Raw genomic sequence first — 18,410 nt, 5'->3', positions numbered from 1 at the left:
GAGGAAAAGGAGCCTCAGAAAATAAAGAAAAGCACACACAGAAAAGTAACCTGTGAATTATTTCGCCACCCAACCATGACTATTAACATTCTGATATGGGTCCCTCTCCAGGATTTGCTACCTGCATTTTCTTCCTTATATATACCACATACACAGATTGTTTTGTAGAGGGTCATTTGAATAGCTTTTTTATTAGAATATTCCATTATGAGCTTTTTCTTTTCCTGTATTTTTATCTCAAAAGAATTCACATGCTATATACAGAGCTCACACCTGACATCTTGTTTTAAAAGACTTTAATCTGAGTTTCCAATGACGTGGAGAAGTGTTTTTCACCTCCATTTATCATCTAGACTGAATCAAAACCCTCCAAACCACTCATTGAGCCACCATTCAGAGCTACCTGTTCTAAGCCATTTATAAAAAAAAAAAAAAAAACGGTCAGGCTGGTTACCTCTGTAGACCAGGACTGTCTTATGAAAAGTACAACACACAAAGCAGTGACTTGTTTGTTCTCACAACATCTCTGAAGGATATAAATGACTGCTGGCTTCATGTCACAAATAGAGGAGCTGCTGTTAAGGAGATTAATAAGTAACTTGTGCCAATAACTTGCTTCTCCCCTGTAGTAGAACCTTCATCCCTTAAACAAGATTTACTGGAGACTTGGGCTTCCATTAGTGCTGAATGCTTTGCTACACCTGTTATATCCACTACCAGCAAGCAATTTAGCATCAGCTACATGTAGAACTCTGGGCTGACCATGCAGTTGAAAAGAATCCTGTATATGTTCTCATGCTTCTTATGTGAACAAAGACTTTCTTCAATCTTGATCTCTCCCCCAACCTCCTCTTTTAATTCCAAACCTAGCTTTTTAACAACTCAAAACATCCACCTAATCACTCTTCCCTAACAGTCAAGGAGCTTTACTATACTTGATCTTAGCCAAAAGGCCGAGAAGCGATCAAGGAGCTTTCCTGTTAGGAAAAAGGAGAGAGTGAGGAGGGTAGGAATCACACCTTCTTGGTCATATGTCACCAGAACCATGAAACGCCATTCTTCCAGGCCAGAGGGAAACGTGTGGGCTGCTACAGAACTACTCAGGAGGCTGCATAGTCTCGTGGCCGGGAGTTTACTGGCCCCACTCAGTGACGTTTTTCCTTTTCCTGCTACTTGTCCCTATGTTTCTTTCTCCTTCTGTCCCTACACCAGCCATGTCTCTTGTATCTGAGTTCAAGTGCTTCCAAAAGAACAGCTCCATCTAGATCTCACAAGCCTGATCATCTTAAGTTCCATTGACCAGCGTGTGAGCAAATAGCCAAGGGTTGGATCCCTTCTCCTGGTTCGCTAGCTGTGATCATGGTGGGCAGTGGGCAGGGTCAGGAAGTACAGAGACAGCCGAAAGTAAAGAAGTGTGCACGGCCACTTTTGTCAGCAAAGAACACAAGTGAGCCAGCTTCTGAGAGCTGGCCTGTCTCTTAAATCTACTGGTGTCCCCAACTAAACACAAGGCAAATGGAACACATCGTATTAATCTCAAACTGGCTTCTAAGGTCTGCATTTCCAGGAAGCCATCACCATCATTCAGGTTCTTCAAGCACCGTAACACTGGGGTTCTCAATCATTCCCAAATATCCTTGCCATATCGTGAAGTGGCTGCCATTGTCCTCTATCCTTCATCCCCACTGTCATCCTATATGAGATGTTTATGCTTTCTTAGTTAATGAGGTCTCACCACTTCTTGCATTTCTTATTCCAGCCCAATCAACTTACTGTGTCTAGATTAGACCTACCTGTAAATAGCTTCCAAAACTACCACTCCATGCTCAAAAATACGGCCTGGTCCCCCTACCTCTGCCAGCAAAAACAGGCCCAAAGCCCTAACGCAGGCAGTCAACCCACAATAAGGCCTATGCCTATTTATCTAGACGTACCACATTTCGGCCCTTATTATAGCTAAACTCACTTCTGCCCCAAACACAGAAAGCCTTCTGCTTTCTACAAACCTCTACTTATGCCACTTCCTCCATCTGATTATCCTTCAGGATCTTCTCAGGGCACCACGTGTCAAAATCCCATCATTCTCCAAGGTAGATACTGTCCACATGACTTTTCCAAATTCCTCAGCTAGATGATCTCTCTCCCTTGGTCCCATAGCACTTAGTTTAAACTTCTAGTCCTTTAAGAAAATTGTAGTACTTCTAGTCCAGTGCTGTCCAATAGAGATCTACTGGAGAGCTGCATATCTAACTTAAAATTTTCTAGTAGCCTCAGTGGGTATGTTGGTGGGGTGCCTGGGAAGCTCAGTTGGTTGAGCGTCCAGCTCTTAATTTCAACTCAGGTCATGATTCCAGGGTTGTGGGATCAAGCCCTGCACTGGGCTCTGCACGGAGCATGGAACTTGCTTAAGGTTCTCTCTCTCTCTCAAGGTACCCAGGTGGTTCAGTCCACTAAGTGTCCAACTCTTGATTTTGGCTCAGGTCATGAAGCCAGGGTCATGTGATTGAGTCCCATGTCGGGCTCTGTGCTGAATCTAGAGCCTGCTTGAGATTCTCCCTCTCCCTCCCTCTGCCCCCTCTCCCACTTGTGCTCACTCTAAAATTTAAAAAAATGGGTGAAATTAACTTTAATAATGTTTTCTTTAACTTAGTATGTCCAAAATATTATTATTCCAACACATAATACAAAAATTGAGAGATTTTATTTTTTTATACTAAACCTTCAGCATTTATGTATTTTGTATTCAGAGCACATCTCAATTTGGACTATCCACGTTTGATGTGCTCAAATGGCTGCTTTATTGGATAGGTCATTGCTAGGTCTTTCAAACCCAAAATTGTTGAGGCCTGCTTCACTCCCACTCCTATAGGCCCATATAAAAGTTTGACTCTTGAGGCTAAGGATTACCCCTTCCTTATATTGGTCCCCCTAGAGCATGAGTCAGGAAACCATAGCCCATGGGTCAAATCTGGCTGCCCACTTCTTTTTGTAAATAAAGTTTTATTTGAATATAGCCTTGCTTCTTTAATTGCATTTGTCTGTGCTGATATCACATAACAATGACAATGCTGAGTAGTTGCAATTGGGACCATATTGCCCACAAAGACTAAAATATTTATTAGCTGTTCCTTTATAGAAATGGTTTGCTGATCCCTTCCCTAGAGCAGTGACCTCCAAAGTATGGTAAGTGGGCCAGCACTGATCAGCAAACTGTTATCAGTCCAAAATGAGAAAAAGCTTGCATCAGAATGTAAATACATATTTTTGTAACAGGACTTTTTTTAATGAAGAAAGTATATTAGCTAAAAGTCTGACTGCATTTAAACCAATTGGAAGTTTTAATATTATTTAAGTAGGGGCTTCAATTTAAGAAGGGCTTCTTTTTCATACAATAAACCATATACACTAGAATTTAATTCTGGATTCTCTATTGTTCCACTGACCTGTTTGTCTATTTCTAAGTCAATATGATATTGAAATCAATTAGTGACTTTACAGCTGCATTAGTTATGTATTACCACAAACATAGAGGCACAAAACAACATATAATTATTACCTCACAGTTTCTGCACGGTCAGGAGTCTGGGCCCAGCTTAGCTGAGTTTTCTGTTTCAGGGTCTCACAAACCTTCAGTCAAGGTATCGGGTGGCTGTGGTTTCATTTGATCCTTCATCAATGGGGAAGGATCTGCTTCCAAGATCACTTTATTGATGGCAGCATTCCATTGCTTGCAGGCTACCAAACTAGGAGCCACACTTTCTTGCTGGCTGTTGGTCAAAGCTGCCCTCACTCTCTTGCCATGTGGTCCCTCTGCATAGGGCAGATCACGATATGGAAGCTTACTTCTTCAAAGCCAGCCAGGGGCAGAGTCTCTCAGGAAGATAGACATTACAGTCTTATCTAATATAATCATGACCACGTATTCACATACATCTTAACACCTTTGTTGTATTCTATTAGAAGCAAATCATAGGTCCTGCTAATATCCAAGCAGAGATTACACAAGGACATGAATACCAGGAAGTGGGAATCATGGCGGCCATCTTATAGTATGTCTGCCACAAGAGTATAGTCTGATAACTGATAAGGCACATACTTCTTTTTTCACCCCAAATTTCTCTTGATTTTTCAGGCATTTATTCTTCTACATAAACATTATTATTTTATCAGTATCCCCCCTGCTCCTCAAAAGAGTCCTGTTGAGATTCTCCTTGGAATGGCACTAAACACATTTTTTAGAAAACTGATATTTTTATGATATTCAATCTCTCCACTCAAGAACACAGTGTTCTTTAATCTGTTTAGATCTCATTTTATGTCCTTCAATAAAACCTTAGTTTTCTTCATATGATAATCTTGCCCTTCAAAAAGAATGAAATTTTGCCATTTGCAACTATGTGGATGGAACTAGATGGTATCATGTTAAGCAATATTAGTCAGAGAAAGACAAATATCATATGACTTCACTCATATGTGGAATTTAAGATACAAAACAGATGAACGTAAGGGGAGGGAAGCAAAAATAATATAAAAACAAGGAGGGGGATAAAACATAAGAGGCTCTTAAATACAGAGAATAATCTGAGGATTGCTAGAGGGGTTGCGGGTGGGGAGGGATGGACTAAATGGGTGAGGGGCATTCAGTAAGACACTTGCAGGGATGAGCACTGGGTGTTATACACAGGGAATCTGTGGATCACTGGAATCTACTCCTGAAAGTGTTATTACACTGTATGCTAACTAACTTGGATGTAAATTAAACAGTAAATACATAAATAAAAATTTAAAAAAGAGCCTTGCCTTTCTTGTTAGATTTATTCTAAAGTAGTCAGGATATCTGTTGCTACCAGGACTGGAAGTTTTTCCTCCCTCTCCTTTTCTAAGGCTTATGCTAAAATAATGAAAAGGAAGTTAATTTTTGTAGTTTTTTAAAAGTTTATTTATTTTGAGAGGGATGACTAGCACAAGTAGGGGAGAGGCAGACAGAGAGGGGAAGAGAGGACGTTCAGTAGGCTCTGTGCTGACAGCAGTGAGCCCAATGTGGGGCTTGAACTTACGAACCACAAGATCATGACCTGAGCTGAAGTCAGATGCTTAACTGACTGATCCATCCTGGTGCCCCTAATTTTTGTATTGTTTTCTTGTATCTAACCACTTTATCAAATTCCCTTACTTATTTTTAACTAGAATCTATTGGGTTTCTTAGTATACCGCAATTGTATCCATGAAAAGATCCAACATTAAGTTGTTTTTTATTTTACTGCATTGGCTAGATAAACCAAAATCATAAATAATGGCAAGCAAGAATCCTTGTCTAGTTCCCAACTAACTCAAAGGCTTTTAATATTTACTATTTTTAAACAAATATTTACTGTTGGCTTTAACATATGTTGAATGGAAATAATCTCTATTAATAAAATAATGGTAGCTAGTCCAACGTCAAGGAAGTGGTGCATAACTCCACAATCCTTAAGTGTGAGCTAGGCATAGTGACATTCTTCCAAAGAACGCAGTATGGAAGTGGGGAAAAAGAGTAACTTTACAGTGAGAAACTTGATAAACTATCAGCCAGATAATCAAGGTCAATATCAACATCAATAAGTCATCTTGTTAGTATGCAATCTTCATATGATGTGATGAAAACAGCGCTTAACCACTGTGGTCTTCTTTCCTAAAACATGTAACCCCAGTAACCATGATAAAAACATGAGACAAGTCCCAGTTGAGGATCGCCGTAAAAGGCATATGACCCCTGCTCCTCAAAAATTGTCAAGTCATCAAAAACAAGGAAAGTCTCAGAAAGCGTCATAACCAAAAGAAGTCTAAGCACACAATACTACTAACTGTAATATGATAGCCTAAATTGGATATTGGGCAAAAACTCAGAAAATCTGAATGAAGTATGCACTTTAGTAAATAATATATTGATCTTGGTTCACTAACTGTAACAAATGTATCATACTAATATAAGATGTTAGTAACAGAAAAACTGGTTGTATGGTAAATGGAAACTATGTACTATGTTCACAATTTTTTGTAAATTTAAAACTGTTCTAAAATTAAAAGCTTATTTAAAAAATAATAAGGTAAGTCATTGATACTTGGCTTAATTTTAAGTGACAGATTTATATTTATTTATCCTATGTAAGAATATCCTTGTCTCAATGACAGAGTTAACCTCAGTGACCTAACCTCATTATATTTTTGGTTCCTAATCAAACTCTTTTGCAATCCCAGCTCTCCTTGGTCGCAAACTATATAATCCAAAAAGTTAATCATCCTTGATTTTCAGGATCAGGAGAGTTCTGATCAATTTACTCATTTAACAAATATTGACAGAATACCTCTCCGTGTGCAAGATATTAAGAAAAAAGCAAAACTCTACACCATAAAGAATAATGTTGCCAAACCAAACATGTACATGTCACACTTTACAAAGCACTTGAATGTCATTTAGCCTTCAACACCTGACTATGGTGAGTGAGCACAAATCTCAATTTTGAAGAGGAAACTGAGGCTCAGAAACACTTATGTAACTTGCCTAAGGCTGCACGTCAACTCTCCAAATCAAGGCTTCATGTAGAGGACTGATTTCAAATCCCCTACAACAGAGGGCAATAGTTCAAAGAATAGCAAGTGACTGATAACAGTTTAGAACCGAAACTCAAAAGTTTCCTCTGCAATAGAAATGGAACATAAGTAGTCACAAGGATGTGAAAGGAACATTTACCGCCCAGACTTATTATCAAGCTTTAGATTCCTTTTCAGTGCAGCGGAATCTACCTCTGGGAAGTCCTGGAACAATCCCTGGAAACTGTAAACTCTCAAATAATCTTTGTGGAATGATTGGAACAATTAAGTGGCCTAGGAATTCTGTACAACACCATGATGATGTTTGGAGAGTGGGAACTATAGTGTAGAAGCAACTTCATTTCACTGCCAAGCAAGAAGTGATAGTCTGAGGTAAGAGCAAATGTCTCTATGCTTCTTTTTTTAAATTATTTTTTAACGTTTATTTATTTTTGAGAGACAGATCATGAGCAGGGGAGGTGCAGAGAGAGAGGGACACACAGAATCAGAAGCAGGTTCCAAGCTCTGAGCTGTCAGCACAGAACCTGACGCGGGGCTCGAACCCACGAACTGTGAGATCATGACCTGAGCTGAAGTCAGCTGCTCAACCGACTGAACCTCCCAGGCGCCCCTCTATATTTCTGGGGAGAAACAAATTGATTATTCCATAGGCATGGTAACTAGTAACTACAAGTACCCACTTTTAAATCTATTTGATCAATGACAATTCATCTCAGTCGAATTATCAATGACAACTCAGCTTGCTTCAGGGAACATTCTTCTGAGAGCCAATTACACTGACAGCCTCACACAATCTAAGGCCAACTGAGCAGCAGCAGGCCCACTGCAGTGAACACATTTTTTGGAGTCAATCAACAACAATCTCACCCAAATGGTTCTAAGGCCAACGTCAACCACTCATGCCTCTGTAACCAAAGCAACCCTCAAGCACCACCACACTTCCCCCCAAAAATCAGAAATCTACGTTACTCGTAAACTTCTCTCCCCTACTTAGCTTTTTGTTTTATACATGGGGTAATAGTCTAATCTTTTGACAGAGGGAAAACCAGGACTCTTCTTAACTTCTCAGTGCAAATGTGAACAGAAATAGATGTCCCCTGAGGAAAGGAAATGACTCCAAACTCCAAGAGTTCAATTGGAGACCCTTGGGCTACATCTTGCTTCTGGAATCTTCTCAAACTAGCTTTATGGTACCACATATCACATCACAGGAAAGCATTTATATGGTAAGAATTTAGGACAAACTGTATCATGGACCACAGAGTCACATCCCAGGAATCAGAATCACCTTGGGAATGGTTTTAAAAAATACATACCCAGGCCACTCTCCAGATCCATTAAAATAAAAACTTCAGGAGATAGGATGACACATCTGTGTTTTTAAAAGTCCCTTAGTGATTCTGATGAGCACTTCCATAGTTAGGAATGACTAGCAGGGTCTCCCAAGAGTGACAAGGCCACTTTGATTTACTAAGAGACACTGGAAACCTAGCTTCAGACTTTGAAGCAAAACAGAACAAATCAACAAGCCAATGCTGGATACTCAATAGCTAGATATCCCCTAGCTATGTCCAGATCCAGGAGAGTCAAGATGAGCCAGGCTTGCTATTATATATTGAGTTCTCTTGGAATCAATGGTTCTCAGTCCTACTTGAACAGCTGAATCACCTAGGAGATTATGTAAAAGATACAAATGCTGGTACCAAACTCCAGACCAACTGAATCAGAATCTCCTAGGGTGGGAGCCTAAGCATGTATTTTAGGTCTCCTTAGGCAACGCTGATGGGCAGACAGGGTTGGGAATCACAGATCTAGATTGTTCAACTAGTATCAGTATCTGAGTCACTGCATCTTCTAGTAAAAGGCACCTGTAATTTCTCCTAAAATGGATAATGAAAAAGCCCACTTTGCCTCGCAGAAAGCACTAAAGAAAATCTTCCACAATAGAACTGTTAATTCAACCATCAAACTATTTGACATGCTTTCATGTGCAACTGATCAAATAATAAAAAGGGAAAACAAAGAAAAACCCTCTCCTATCTTTCCCCCCTATGTCCTTCTCTTGACTGATATTAGGGCTCTATATAAAAGAGGCCAAAACGTTGAGTCAAAAATGAAAAGCCTTCTGTCATGGCCAGGGGGATAACAGCCAAGAAAGGAAATTTAAGAACAGTAATCCAAAGATCTGCTTGCCATGAGGAGATAACCCAAATCAGAAGCTGCTGTAATGGGAACAGAGGAGAAAAAAGATGTAAGAATATATTTTTAAAGTGTGTTTCAAATTGGTTTAGCAGTGCATTAGTCACCCATGTCAAGGGTTTAATACATTTAAACAAAGAAACGCAGGCAGAGGTGACTTTCAACTTTCAGTACCCTCTGAGGTGCTTACTTAAAACAGTATATAATGCTGAACAGTCCATGAATCATATGTAATATAGCTCATGGTAAGGTCAAATCAAGAACTCTAGCTATAATTAAAATTGAGGAGAGTATTTCATTCTAATTGGACAAAATTTCAGCTAGCTTCTAAGCAACTACTAAGTGGAAAAAAGACTTAATGTTCCCCAAATACTATAAAAGGTAGTGCACATATCCTAACTGCATATGGGAAGTGAAGTTGATTAAGAAGACACTCTTCAGATTATAATGTACAAGGTCTATAATAAACACGAATGGTTATCATTGTAGTAACAGAAAAAAAGCAGAGCAATAACCCGTTTAACATCATACTTTGAACTCTGGTGCTTCCACGTTAAATTAATACACCAAGGTCTGAATTAGGTCTGAAGACACAAAGGCCTTCACCTGGTGGGAAGAAATGAGCGGAGAAAGCAGCAGCAATCTTCAGAGCTTCGTTTCCATTGACTCCAACCCTAGTCCCAGATGGCCAGGGGACCTTAAAGAGGACATACCTTAGTAAGCCTGTTCCAACCCAGAACGCTCCCCTTGACAGCCAAAAGCTTTTTAAAAATTGAAAAGTAGATACGAATATCTACTAGCACAGCCCAACTATTGCCATTTTAGATGCTCCAGTCAATCAGTCACAATGAACTACGTATTTAATTAGTACCATGCAATGAAGAGATATAAATATAAAGGACTTTCCGTTAAAGATGATGGATTGAACATATCCATTTACCTTGGCTATCTCCCAAAACTCCACTGAAATGACACTAAAAGGATTTTTAAAACCCACAATAACAAAGAGAATGGAAGAGGAGACAACCGCAATGACAGTTTGGAAGCTGAGAAAAAGCCAAATCTTATGGCAGCTCTGAGAAAAGCCGAGAACAAAATATTTGCACACAAGCACTCCTAAAAGGCAGCTTCATGCACACCTGGAACTGGGGATGAAAAGGGACTAAAATAAGGAGGATCTGGTTAAAAACAAAATCTTTTGTAAAGTAATTAGATCCTCCAGCTTCTGTCTCTGACTTTTTCCCATTCCAGCATAGGCTCAGATTTATTTTCCAGTGGGGATAAAACAGTGTCTCTGAACTGTAGAACAAAGGCACAGTGGACATAGATTCTATACTTAAAATAGGGGCTTAACAAAGGATTATACACTGCATGTGGAGACACCCAAATTTCTAACCTTCTACATCCACCTCATTTACAGCATTTCTTAATTCATCACGACTATTTTGTAGTTCCTTGATCTCTGCAGCAATAGATTCTCTGCTGTCTTCTATGCTTTTTTCAAGCCCAGTGATTAATCTTATGACTATTACTTTAAATTCTTTTTTTAATTGTTTAACGTTTTTTTTATTTTTAAATGTTTTTATTTATTTTTGAGACAGAGAGAAACAGAGTGAGCAGGGAGGGGCAGAGAGAAGGAGACTGGAATCAGAAGCAGGCTCCAGGCTCTAAGGTGTCGGCGCAGAGCCCGACGTGGGGGTTCAAACCCACGAACGTGAGATCATGACCTGAGCCGAAGTCAGAGGCTTAACCGACTGAGCCACCCAGGCACCCCTACCCTAAATTCTTGATCAGATATATTATTTATATCTGTTTTGAGCAATTCTTTAGCTGTCATTTCTTCCTGGAATTTCTTTTGAGGAGAATTCTTCCATTTCATCATTTTGGCTAGTTTTCTGTCCCTTATGTATTTTAAAAGCTTGTTATGTGTCCTGCACATATTAAGGAGGGGTCATCCACTGTCCAGGCCCTGGCCCTTCAGGAGGTGTTTTCTGGAATGTTTTATATGCTCTCTGTTGTTGTGACTCTGGTTGCTTTATCTCCCTACTCATAGTGATGGTTTGGACCTGCCATCAGGTGTGGTTTGATTTGTTCGTTGAAGTAACCCAATGGCCTGCCAGGTTGTCCCCGTGGGCCCTGGAAATGTCTCTGTCACTCTTCAGCCCAGACTCCTGGAATTCCAAGTCCTCTGGCCTCAACACTGTTATGTTTGAGGGACGAGGGAACTTTGGGTCCCCCTACTTCTCTGACATGTTGGATTCCCATCCTCCTAATCTTCTTTATCCAAAGAGAGGATTGGAAGATGCTTCTGTAGGAAATCTGATAGGGCCAAGGGAAAAGACCCAAAGATACTGACCTTGGTTCCAAACTCAATTATCCAGCCAAATCACCCAACTTAAAATCAAGAAACTCCCACTTAATATACTATGAGCTTCCAATCAGCTTTTTAGTGTTCTACTCTTAAACATGTACAGAACAAAGAGCAAAAGTTGCCTGAAATTGGAGGTAAATCTGTAATATGTCAGAAAACAGAGAAGTTTGAAGGAAACTATGCAGAAGAAGCAAACTTAAAAAAAATCATTAGTATTGCCAGAGGTATTTTAAAAAGATACTATATTTTTGAAATAAGAGTAAGATGAAAAGAAAAGGAATATTCAGATCTCAAAAAGGAGCTCCTAGAAATCAATATATAAATCAAATGAAAATTGCAATACCAGGCAAGATCAAGTGGGAGACATGTCCCAGAAAGTAGAGCAAAAAAGTGAAGAGATAGGGGTGCCTGGTTGGTTCAGTCCATGCAGCATGTGACTCTTGATCATGGGGTCATGAGTTGGAACCCCGTGTTGCATATAGAGATTATTTAAAAATAAAAATCTTTTAAAAAGATGAAGAGGTAGAAAATAGGAAAGAAAATTAGAGAATCTATCTAAAAGGCACATTCAAAGAGAAAGAGAATAGAGAAAATGAAAGTAATCAAAAAGATAATTCAAGAAAATTTCCTCAAACTAAAGGACCTCAGTTGCCAAATTGAAAGAAACAAAAATAAATATATAACAAGACATATTCTGGTGACATTTCAGAGCACCAAGAATAAGAAAGAGTTTCCAGAAGCTTTCAGAGAACAAAAAGCAGAAGAAGGATTAGACTAACATTTGATTTCTCAACAGTAACAAGAACAAGAAGACTGAGAGGAGAAGAGACAGCAACATTCTGAGTGTAAATGATTTACAAGCTAGAATTCTATACTCAGCCGAACTGTCAAATTAAGTGCAAGAGCATATTAAGATTTTCACACCTGCAAGATTTCAAAATATTAACCTCCCATGTATCCTTTTCCAGAAGGTTACTAGAAGATTTGCTTCACGAAAATCAAAGCACAAACCAAGAGAGAGAAAAACAGGACATATAGGAAACTGAAGAGCCAACATAAAAGGAGACTAGATTTTCCAGGATGATGGTAAAGGGAGATTATAATGCTGTTGGCTGTTTCCAAGGCTCAGAGAACACTAGTCCAGACTGAAGGTCAGAATGCTCTAGGAGAAATGTCTCTGATAGGACCTGATAGGATTCATGAAGTGTTTGAAGTGAAGATACACAGCTCTTGGGGAGAGCATGGGGATAAATTAGGGGCAAGCATGGAAGAGGGACAAGCAAAGGGTATAAAACAAGGCAATTTATAACAGAGAAAAAAAATCTGTGCACAGAATCATAATATACACACTAAATGGCTCAGGTATGAATAGGCTTACCTAGTCACATTAACCTCTGACTATCACTCTAACCAGAATGACATATGATAATGATAAATAGTACAGTGGCATCTACCCCCAACATAGAAAAGATGTGAGTGTGGGAGAAAGGAGCTAGGAGAGCTAATTTTCATCTTCCATAGTGGGAAGACAATATATAACACCTACTAGGTGAGAAATAGAAGAGCAAGTGCATTACTTAAAAATGAAGGTTAAACGCTAAAAGCAGCAGCTGGCAAAAGTTGGTAAACATTCTATTGAAATACCTGGCATATAAAAGCCATTTAATGACTGTTTATTGAATTACACAGACATGCAAAATAGCAAGTATAAACTTCAGTATGTGCCAAAATTCAAACACTTAGTAAAATGTTAGGGAATTGTCATTAAGATATTTTTCTCCTCTGTTTAACCCAAGGACCTAAACCTTCTAGATGACAAAAGAAAAAACAAAAACATTTTGGCAATTATTCTATTAAATCCTCCCCAATGGGGAGGGGGCACCTGGGTGGCTCAGTTGTTTGAGTGTCCAGCTCTTGATTTTGGCTCAGGTAATGATCCTAGGGTCATGGGATCAAGCCCCACATCTGGCTCTGCATAGGGCATGGAGCCTGCTTGAGATTCTCTTTCTCTTTCTCTCTCTTTCAGTCTCTCTGTCCAACCCCCACCCCCACCCCCACCCCCACTCCTATCCCCTACTTGTGCACTCTCTCTCTCTCTCTCTCTCTCTAAAATAAAATTTAATAAAAGTTTAAATCCTCCCCCCAAAGAAGCTTGGTGATGCTTACTAAGTGAAAAAAAAGAAGAATCATTCCTATTTTTCCATAAGAGAGTTTGATAGCACTCTTGATAAGCTAATTAGGTACTTTGATATTTAAACAAGCAATCAAATCTAGTATTCACTGGGATGAAGTGAAGGATATTTCTCTTCACACATTACTTAGTGGATTTAGGTGCAGTGAATTTAGACCTCACGTGAGTGTCTAAAATACATTAAAAATTATAATTCAAAACAGAATTTACCAAATAAGTGGCATATTTATAAAACTGCTCTGCTTGTTATTGGCAGCAATTATATTTGTCATGAAGAAGAGAGATTTTGCTTTGTATTAGGACAAAATAGTTACCTTTTTTATTCAAGCTTAAGAAATCAAATTCCAACTACAATTTTAAATAACTAAATTGTCTGGCAAACTAGCTGGCCATGAAAATATAATAATTGAACTATCATTAGGATAAGCAATTCTTTAGAAAGTCCTCCGTCCCATATCTGTATGTATCAATGTCAGGAACACATTTAAATCACCACAGGTAGACTGGAAAGGAGACGGTTTTGAAAAGCCTCCCAATTAAGGTAAATTGAAATAAATAAATGAGCCCAAGTATAATCAATTAAATTTCTTTCCTTCCTTCCTTCCTTCCTTCCTTCCTTCCTTCCTTCCTTCCTTCCTTCCTTCCTTCCTTCCTGAGTAAACGTATTATGTGCCAGGCATTGTTTGCTAGTCTTTGAAGCACAGGATAACTTACTCCTAGTTGTGTTTTTTTCCTCCTCTTCTGTAAATCTGAAAATGAAACATATAAACCAGGAAAAATAAAGGACCCATTTATCTAGCATTCAAGTGATGTCATTTTCTGGAAGGCAAATCATCTTATCCTTTTAGACACGATTATTTAAAAATATTAAAAAACTACCTACCTTTTATCTTCAAAAAAGAATTACAGTGCACCATTGAGATTGTTTTTCCTCTCACCTGGGACTGTGTTGCGCATGCTCTGGTTTGGTGGCTCCCAACACCAGTAAATACAGTTTTGCATAAGACGATTTCTCTTCATAGGACTTACTACTATATAAAGCCCAATAATATAGAGGTTACGGGTACTGTTAACATTGAGCCAGATAATTCTTTGTTGTGAGGGTCTGTCTTGTGCTTTATAGGATGTTCAGCAGCACTTGTGGCCTCTATCCACTAGATGCCAATAGCACTCCAACCCCAGCTGCAACCCAAAAGGTCTCCAGACATTGCTACATGTCAGGAGATGGGTGGGCAAAAAGGTCCTCTGTTAAGAACGACTGCTTTAGAGGAACACCTCAAAGGGAGAGAGTGATTGTAGACAGAAGAGAAGACCAGATAAAAAAAGATCTCGCTTTCCTAACATTACATTTCTGCTTTAGTATATGCTCAGGTACATCCACCTCTTGATGCTACTGATGTACCATCATTTTAAGCTCAAATATCTTCTGATCCTAAATCTAAATGGAAGGAAGAGGTAGTCCCATGAAAGCAATTCACAAAGAACACAAAGGAAATAATTCTAATCTTCCCTATATCTTCCACTTAAAAGACCCAAGGTCATCTTTTTTTGTTAACTACCTAACCTAAACCCAGAAGTTTTGACAGATAAAATTTGAGTACCTACTGTGTGCCAGACATAGTTCTAGGTGCTAGAAAAATATGAATTTGTCAACTGTATTTACTGAATTGATAAACCACTGTAATCAACAGCATTTTTTTCACGGTCGTGGATTTGGCAAAAGATTCCTAGATAGCACAGCAAAAACACAAGCAACAAAAGGAAAATAGGTAAGCTAGACTTTGTCAAAATAAAAACTTTGAGACTTCAAAGGACACCATCAAGGAAGTGGAAAGGCAGTCCACGGGATAGAAGAAAATATCTGATAAGAGCCTTGAATCAACATATAGACACTTGCAACTCAATAAACAAATAAACAACCCAAATAAAAAATGGGCAAAGGATATGAATAGATATTTCTTCAAGGAAGATATACAAAATGACCAAGAAGCACATAAAAAGATGCTCAACATCATTACTCATCAGGGAAATTCAACTGAAAACCACGATGAGATACCTACTAAAATGGCAAGAATCACAAAGTCAAATAATGACAAATGTTAGGAAGGATGTCGAGAAATCAGAACCCCCCTACGCTGCTGGGGGTGGGAGGGATATAAAATGGTGCAGTCACTTTGGAAAACAGTCTGGCAGTTCTTCAAACAATTAAACAGAGTTATATAGGACCCAGCAATTCCCAGGAAATAGAATTGAAAATATATGTTCACACAAACATTGGTATGCCAAATAAACATTTGTATTTACAGCATCATTACTCACAATATCCAAAAGGTAGAAACAACCCCAATGCCCATCAACGGACAAACGGATGAACAAAAGGTGATATAGTCATACAATGGAGAATAATTTGGCAATAAAAAGAAGGAACATGGATGAATCTTGAAGACATTGGATTAAATGAAAGAAACCAATCACAAAAGACCACATACTATATGATTTCCTTTATATGAAATGTCCAGAATAGGGAAATCTACAGACAGAACGTAGATTAGAGATTGCTTGAGGAGGGGTAAAGGGGGAGGATCATAGCGAAACATGGAGTTTCCTTGAAAATGTAATGAAAATGTTCTAAAACTGACTGGGGTGATGGTTGTACTTATCTGTGAATATACTAAAAACCGCTGGATTGTCCATTCTTAAAAGGGTGAATTATATGGTATGTAAGTTACATTTCAATAAAGTGGGTTTTTTTTTTTTTTAAAAACCAGCATTTAAAGTACAATGGAAACATGACGCTTGGACCACACTTTATTAACGACAATGTCTTATTTAAAATACTCTCGAATCTGGAGAGATCTCATTTTTTGGGTTGTGAAATGATTATTGAATGCTATTTAAACTACTGAAAATGCTCCAGGCAAACATTTTATTTGAGATTATAAATAACTTAAAACACAGGCATCAAGAACTTCAGAGGGCATAAAAATACAGTGCTTGTTTGCGATTTATTAGGGGGCATTAAGTAATTATCTGCACAGGGTGGGATCGGGAGGTAACCAGGAAGAGTTAAAGAGATCACATGAAAACCCTCAGTCTAGAAGACTCCCTTCTTTGCCAGCCTGCAGTGACGCTGAAAAACACTCCATATATACTGTAAATCTTATTTTTCAGGAAGCTAAAAATAACCACCCATATGATTTACTCCAGTAACAAATAGGAAGTCAAGTAAATACTAAAGTGCCAAACAGAGATTTAAGGAAATAAAGACAAAGCTAAACCAGTTCCCAGGAATGGCTACTGGAAAGTTTCGGCAAAATTTTCAACCTGTGTCATTTTCAATCCAAATGAAGTCAGTTTCTGTGTCTGCCTTGTGTGATATACCAGTTAATCTATCCTATCTGACTGCAGAGCTCTTGGAATGTGTGGTCCCTAGAGTCCAGTTTCCCTGACCTGAAACATCACCAATGACAGTGACAAGGAAATGCCAGCGGTAGGGTTGGGGGAAGGGTACATCAGACATATATTTTTTTCATCCTTAATAAATCTCAGCTCCTGCCTTGGTTATTACAAACAGCTAGGTTAACCATCACCCGAGTCTCGTATAGTACTGTGCCCAGTTTCAAACCAGAATTACGGCTAATTGGAGTGGGGGGTTGGCACGGAGAAAAATAACCAAAGGCGGGATTAGCTTTTTCTACAGAGCCTCAGGTTTCAAAATGACTGCCTTGGAAGGTGAAGTGACCCAAATTATTATTGGGATGGGGGCGGGGGGAGGTAACAGACATTCATTCTCCTGCAGAGTGGCCGTGGCTTGGTGTGGAAATGCAGAATTTGGGGAGGGAGGGGGTTTCTACATGGAAAGAGAAACAACAGTGAACGGTCTTTAGGTACCACCCACCCCTCCAAGTGAATCACTGCAGTGTCAGCCCTGCACTGATCCCACGAATTGCCAAACAGGATGAGGTAAGGCACAAGCCTTGAGCCCCCCCCTCCTCCCCCTACCCCCGCGCTCAGAAGGGCGCATCCCTCCGCGAGGTGCACCACACAGCCCCCCGAGGCCTCAGCTGAGGGGCTGACGTCACCCTTCTGCATTGAGCTTCAAGGACTGGGAGCAACACCGGTTAGATGGGGGGTAGAGTTGGGGCGCTACTGCTGTCACCAAGTGGCAGGGGTCCTCCCCCAGGACTCTGCGGCTTGGGCTTGGGTTCGCGCGATGACCGAAAGACCAAATGAAGAGTGGAGGGGTGGAGGGGTGGAGGGGAGTGGGGAAAAGGCTTCATAAGACCCATCTCCTGGATCTCCGAGAAAGCTCAGAGATGCCCCTAGTTTATGTAAGACCCTCTCCCGTCAGTGCGTCTCCGTGCGACTGCAGCGCCCTCTCCCCATCAGTGCGTTTAGGGGGCTTTGGTCGCCCTTGCCCAGCCAGGCAGGCACAGGACTCCTGGTACCTCCCTCCCGCAGCCCCGCGGGGCTCGGAATAACCGGGAATCTGGGATCAAACCCAGCGCTCCCGCACCCTCTCCCAGCCAGGTTAGCTCCTAGAGGCATCGCGAACAGGCTGATAAGGGAGGTCAGGGAAGGGTGTCCAGAGAGGAAAACAGAGGAATAAACCCGCAACTTTCCCTAGAGGCTGACTCTATCCCGCGAGCTTAAAAAATAAATCAGCGCATTAAAACAAATTTTGGTGACCTGCGGTCACCGCCACCACGCAGCCCCTTGCAGCCCGCGCCGGGCGGGGTCCAGGGTCCCAGTAGCCCCAACCTTGCACCCCGCCATCCTGCAGTCCCAACTCAGCCCCCTGAACCTATTTCCTTAAGGAGGAGACCGAGATTAGATTTTTGGTTTGGGTTTTTTTTCCCCCTCTTCCTTTCTCCGAGCATCACTGTAAGGATGGACGGCCGGAGGCCCGGCCACCGTCCCGGCGTGGCCACTCACCCAGAAGACGAAGGAGTAGATGATGAGGAGGGTTTTGAGACAGGTTATCACAGGTTTGGTCTCCATTCTCCTCGATGCCATACTACAGAGCTCCGGCGGCTGCAGCGGCAACGGCGGGCGGCG

At 40.2% G+C, this 18,410-nt stretch overlaps 1 protein-coding gene across 1 annotated transcript in view; it reads right to left on the bottom strand.

The window, feature by feature from the left end:
* Window positions 1-18,404, bottom strand: part of TSPAN7 (tetraspanin 7) — a 120,022-nt gene extending 101,618 nt beyond the window's left edge. Inside the window, exon 1 of the mRNA XM_029929446.1 lies at window positions 18,288-18,404. Coding sequence (XP_029785306.1) covers window positions 18,288-18,368 — 81 coding nt within the window. The 5' untranslated portion in view covers window positions 18,369-18,404. The remainder of the gene's footprint in view (window positions 1-18,287) is intronic.
* Window positions 18,405-18,410: the final 6 nt, after the last annotated feature.

The sequence above is a fragment of the Suricata suricatta genome, chromosome X (assembly GCF_006229205.1).
Source record: "Suricata suricatta isolate VVHF042 chromosome X, meerkat_22Aug2017_6uvM2_HiC, whole genome shotgun sequence".
NCBI lineage: Eukaryota > Metazoa > Chordata > Mammalia > Carnivora > Herpestidae > Suricata > Suricata suricatta.
This window is presented reverse-complemented; position numbering and strand designations above follow the sequence as displayed.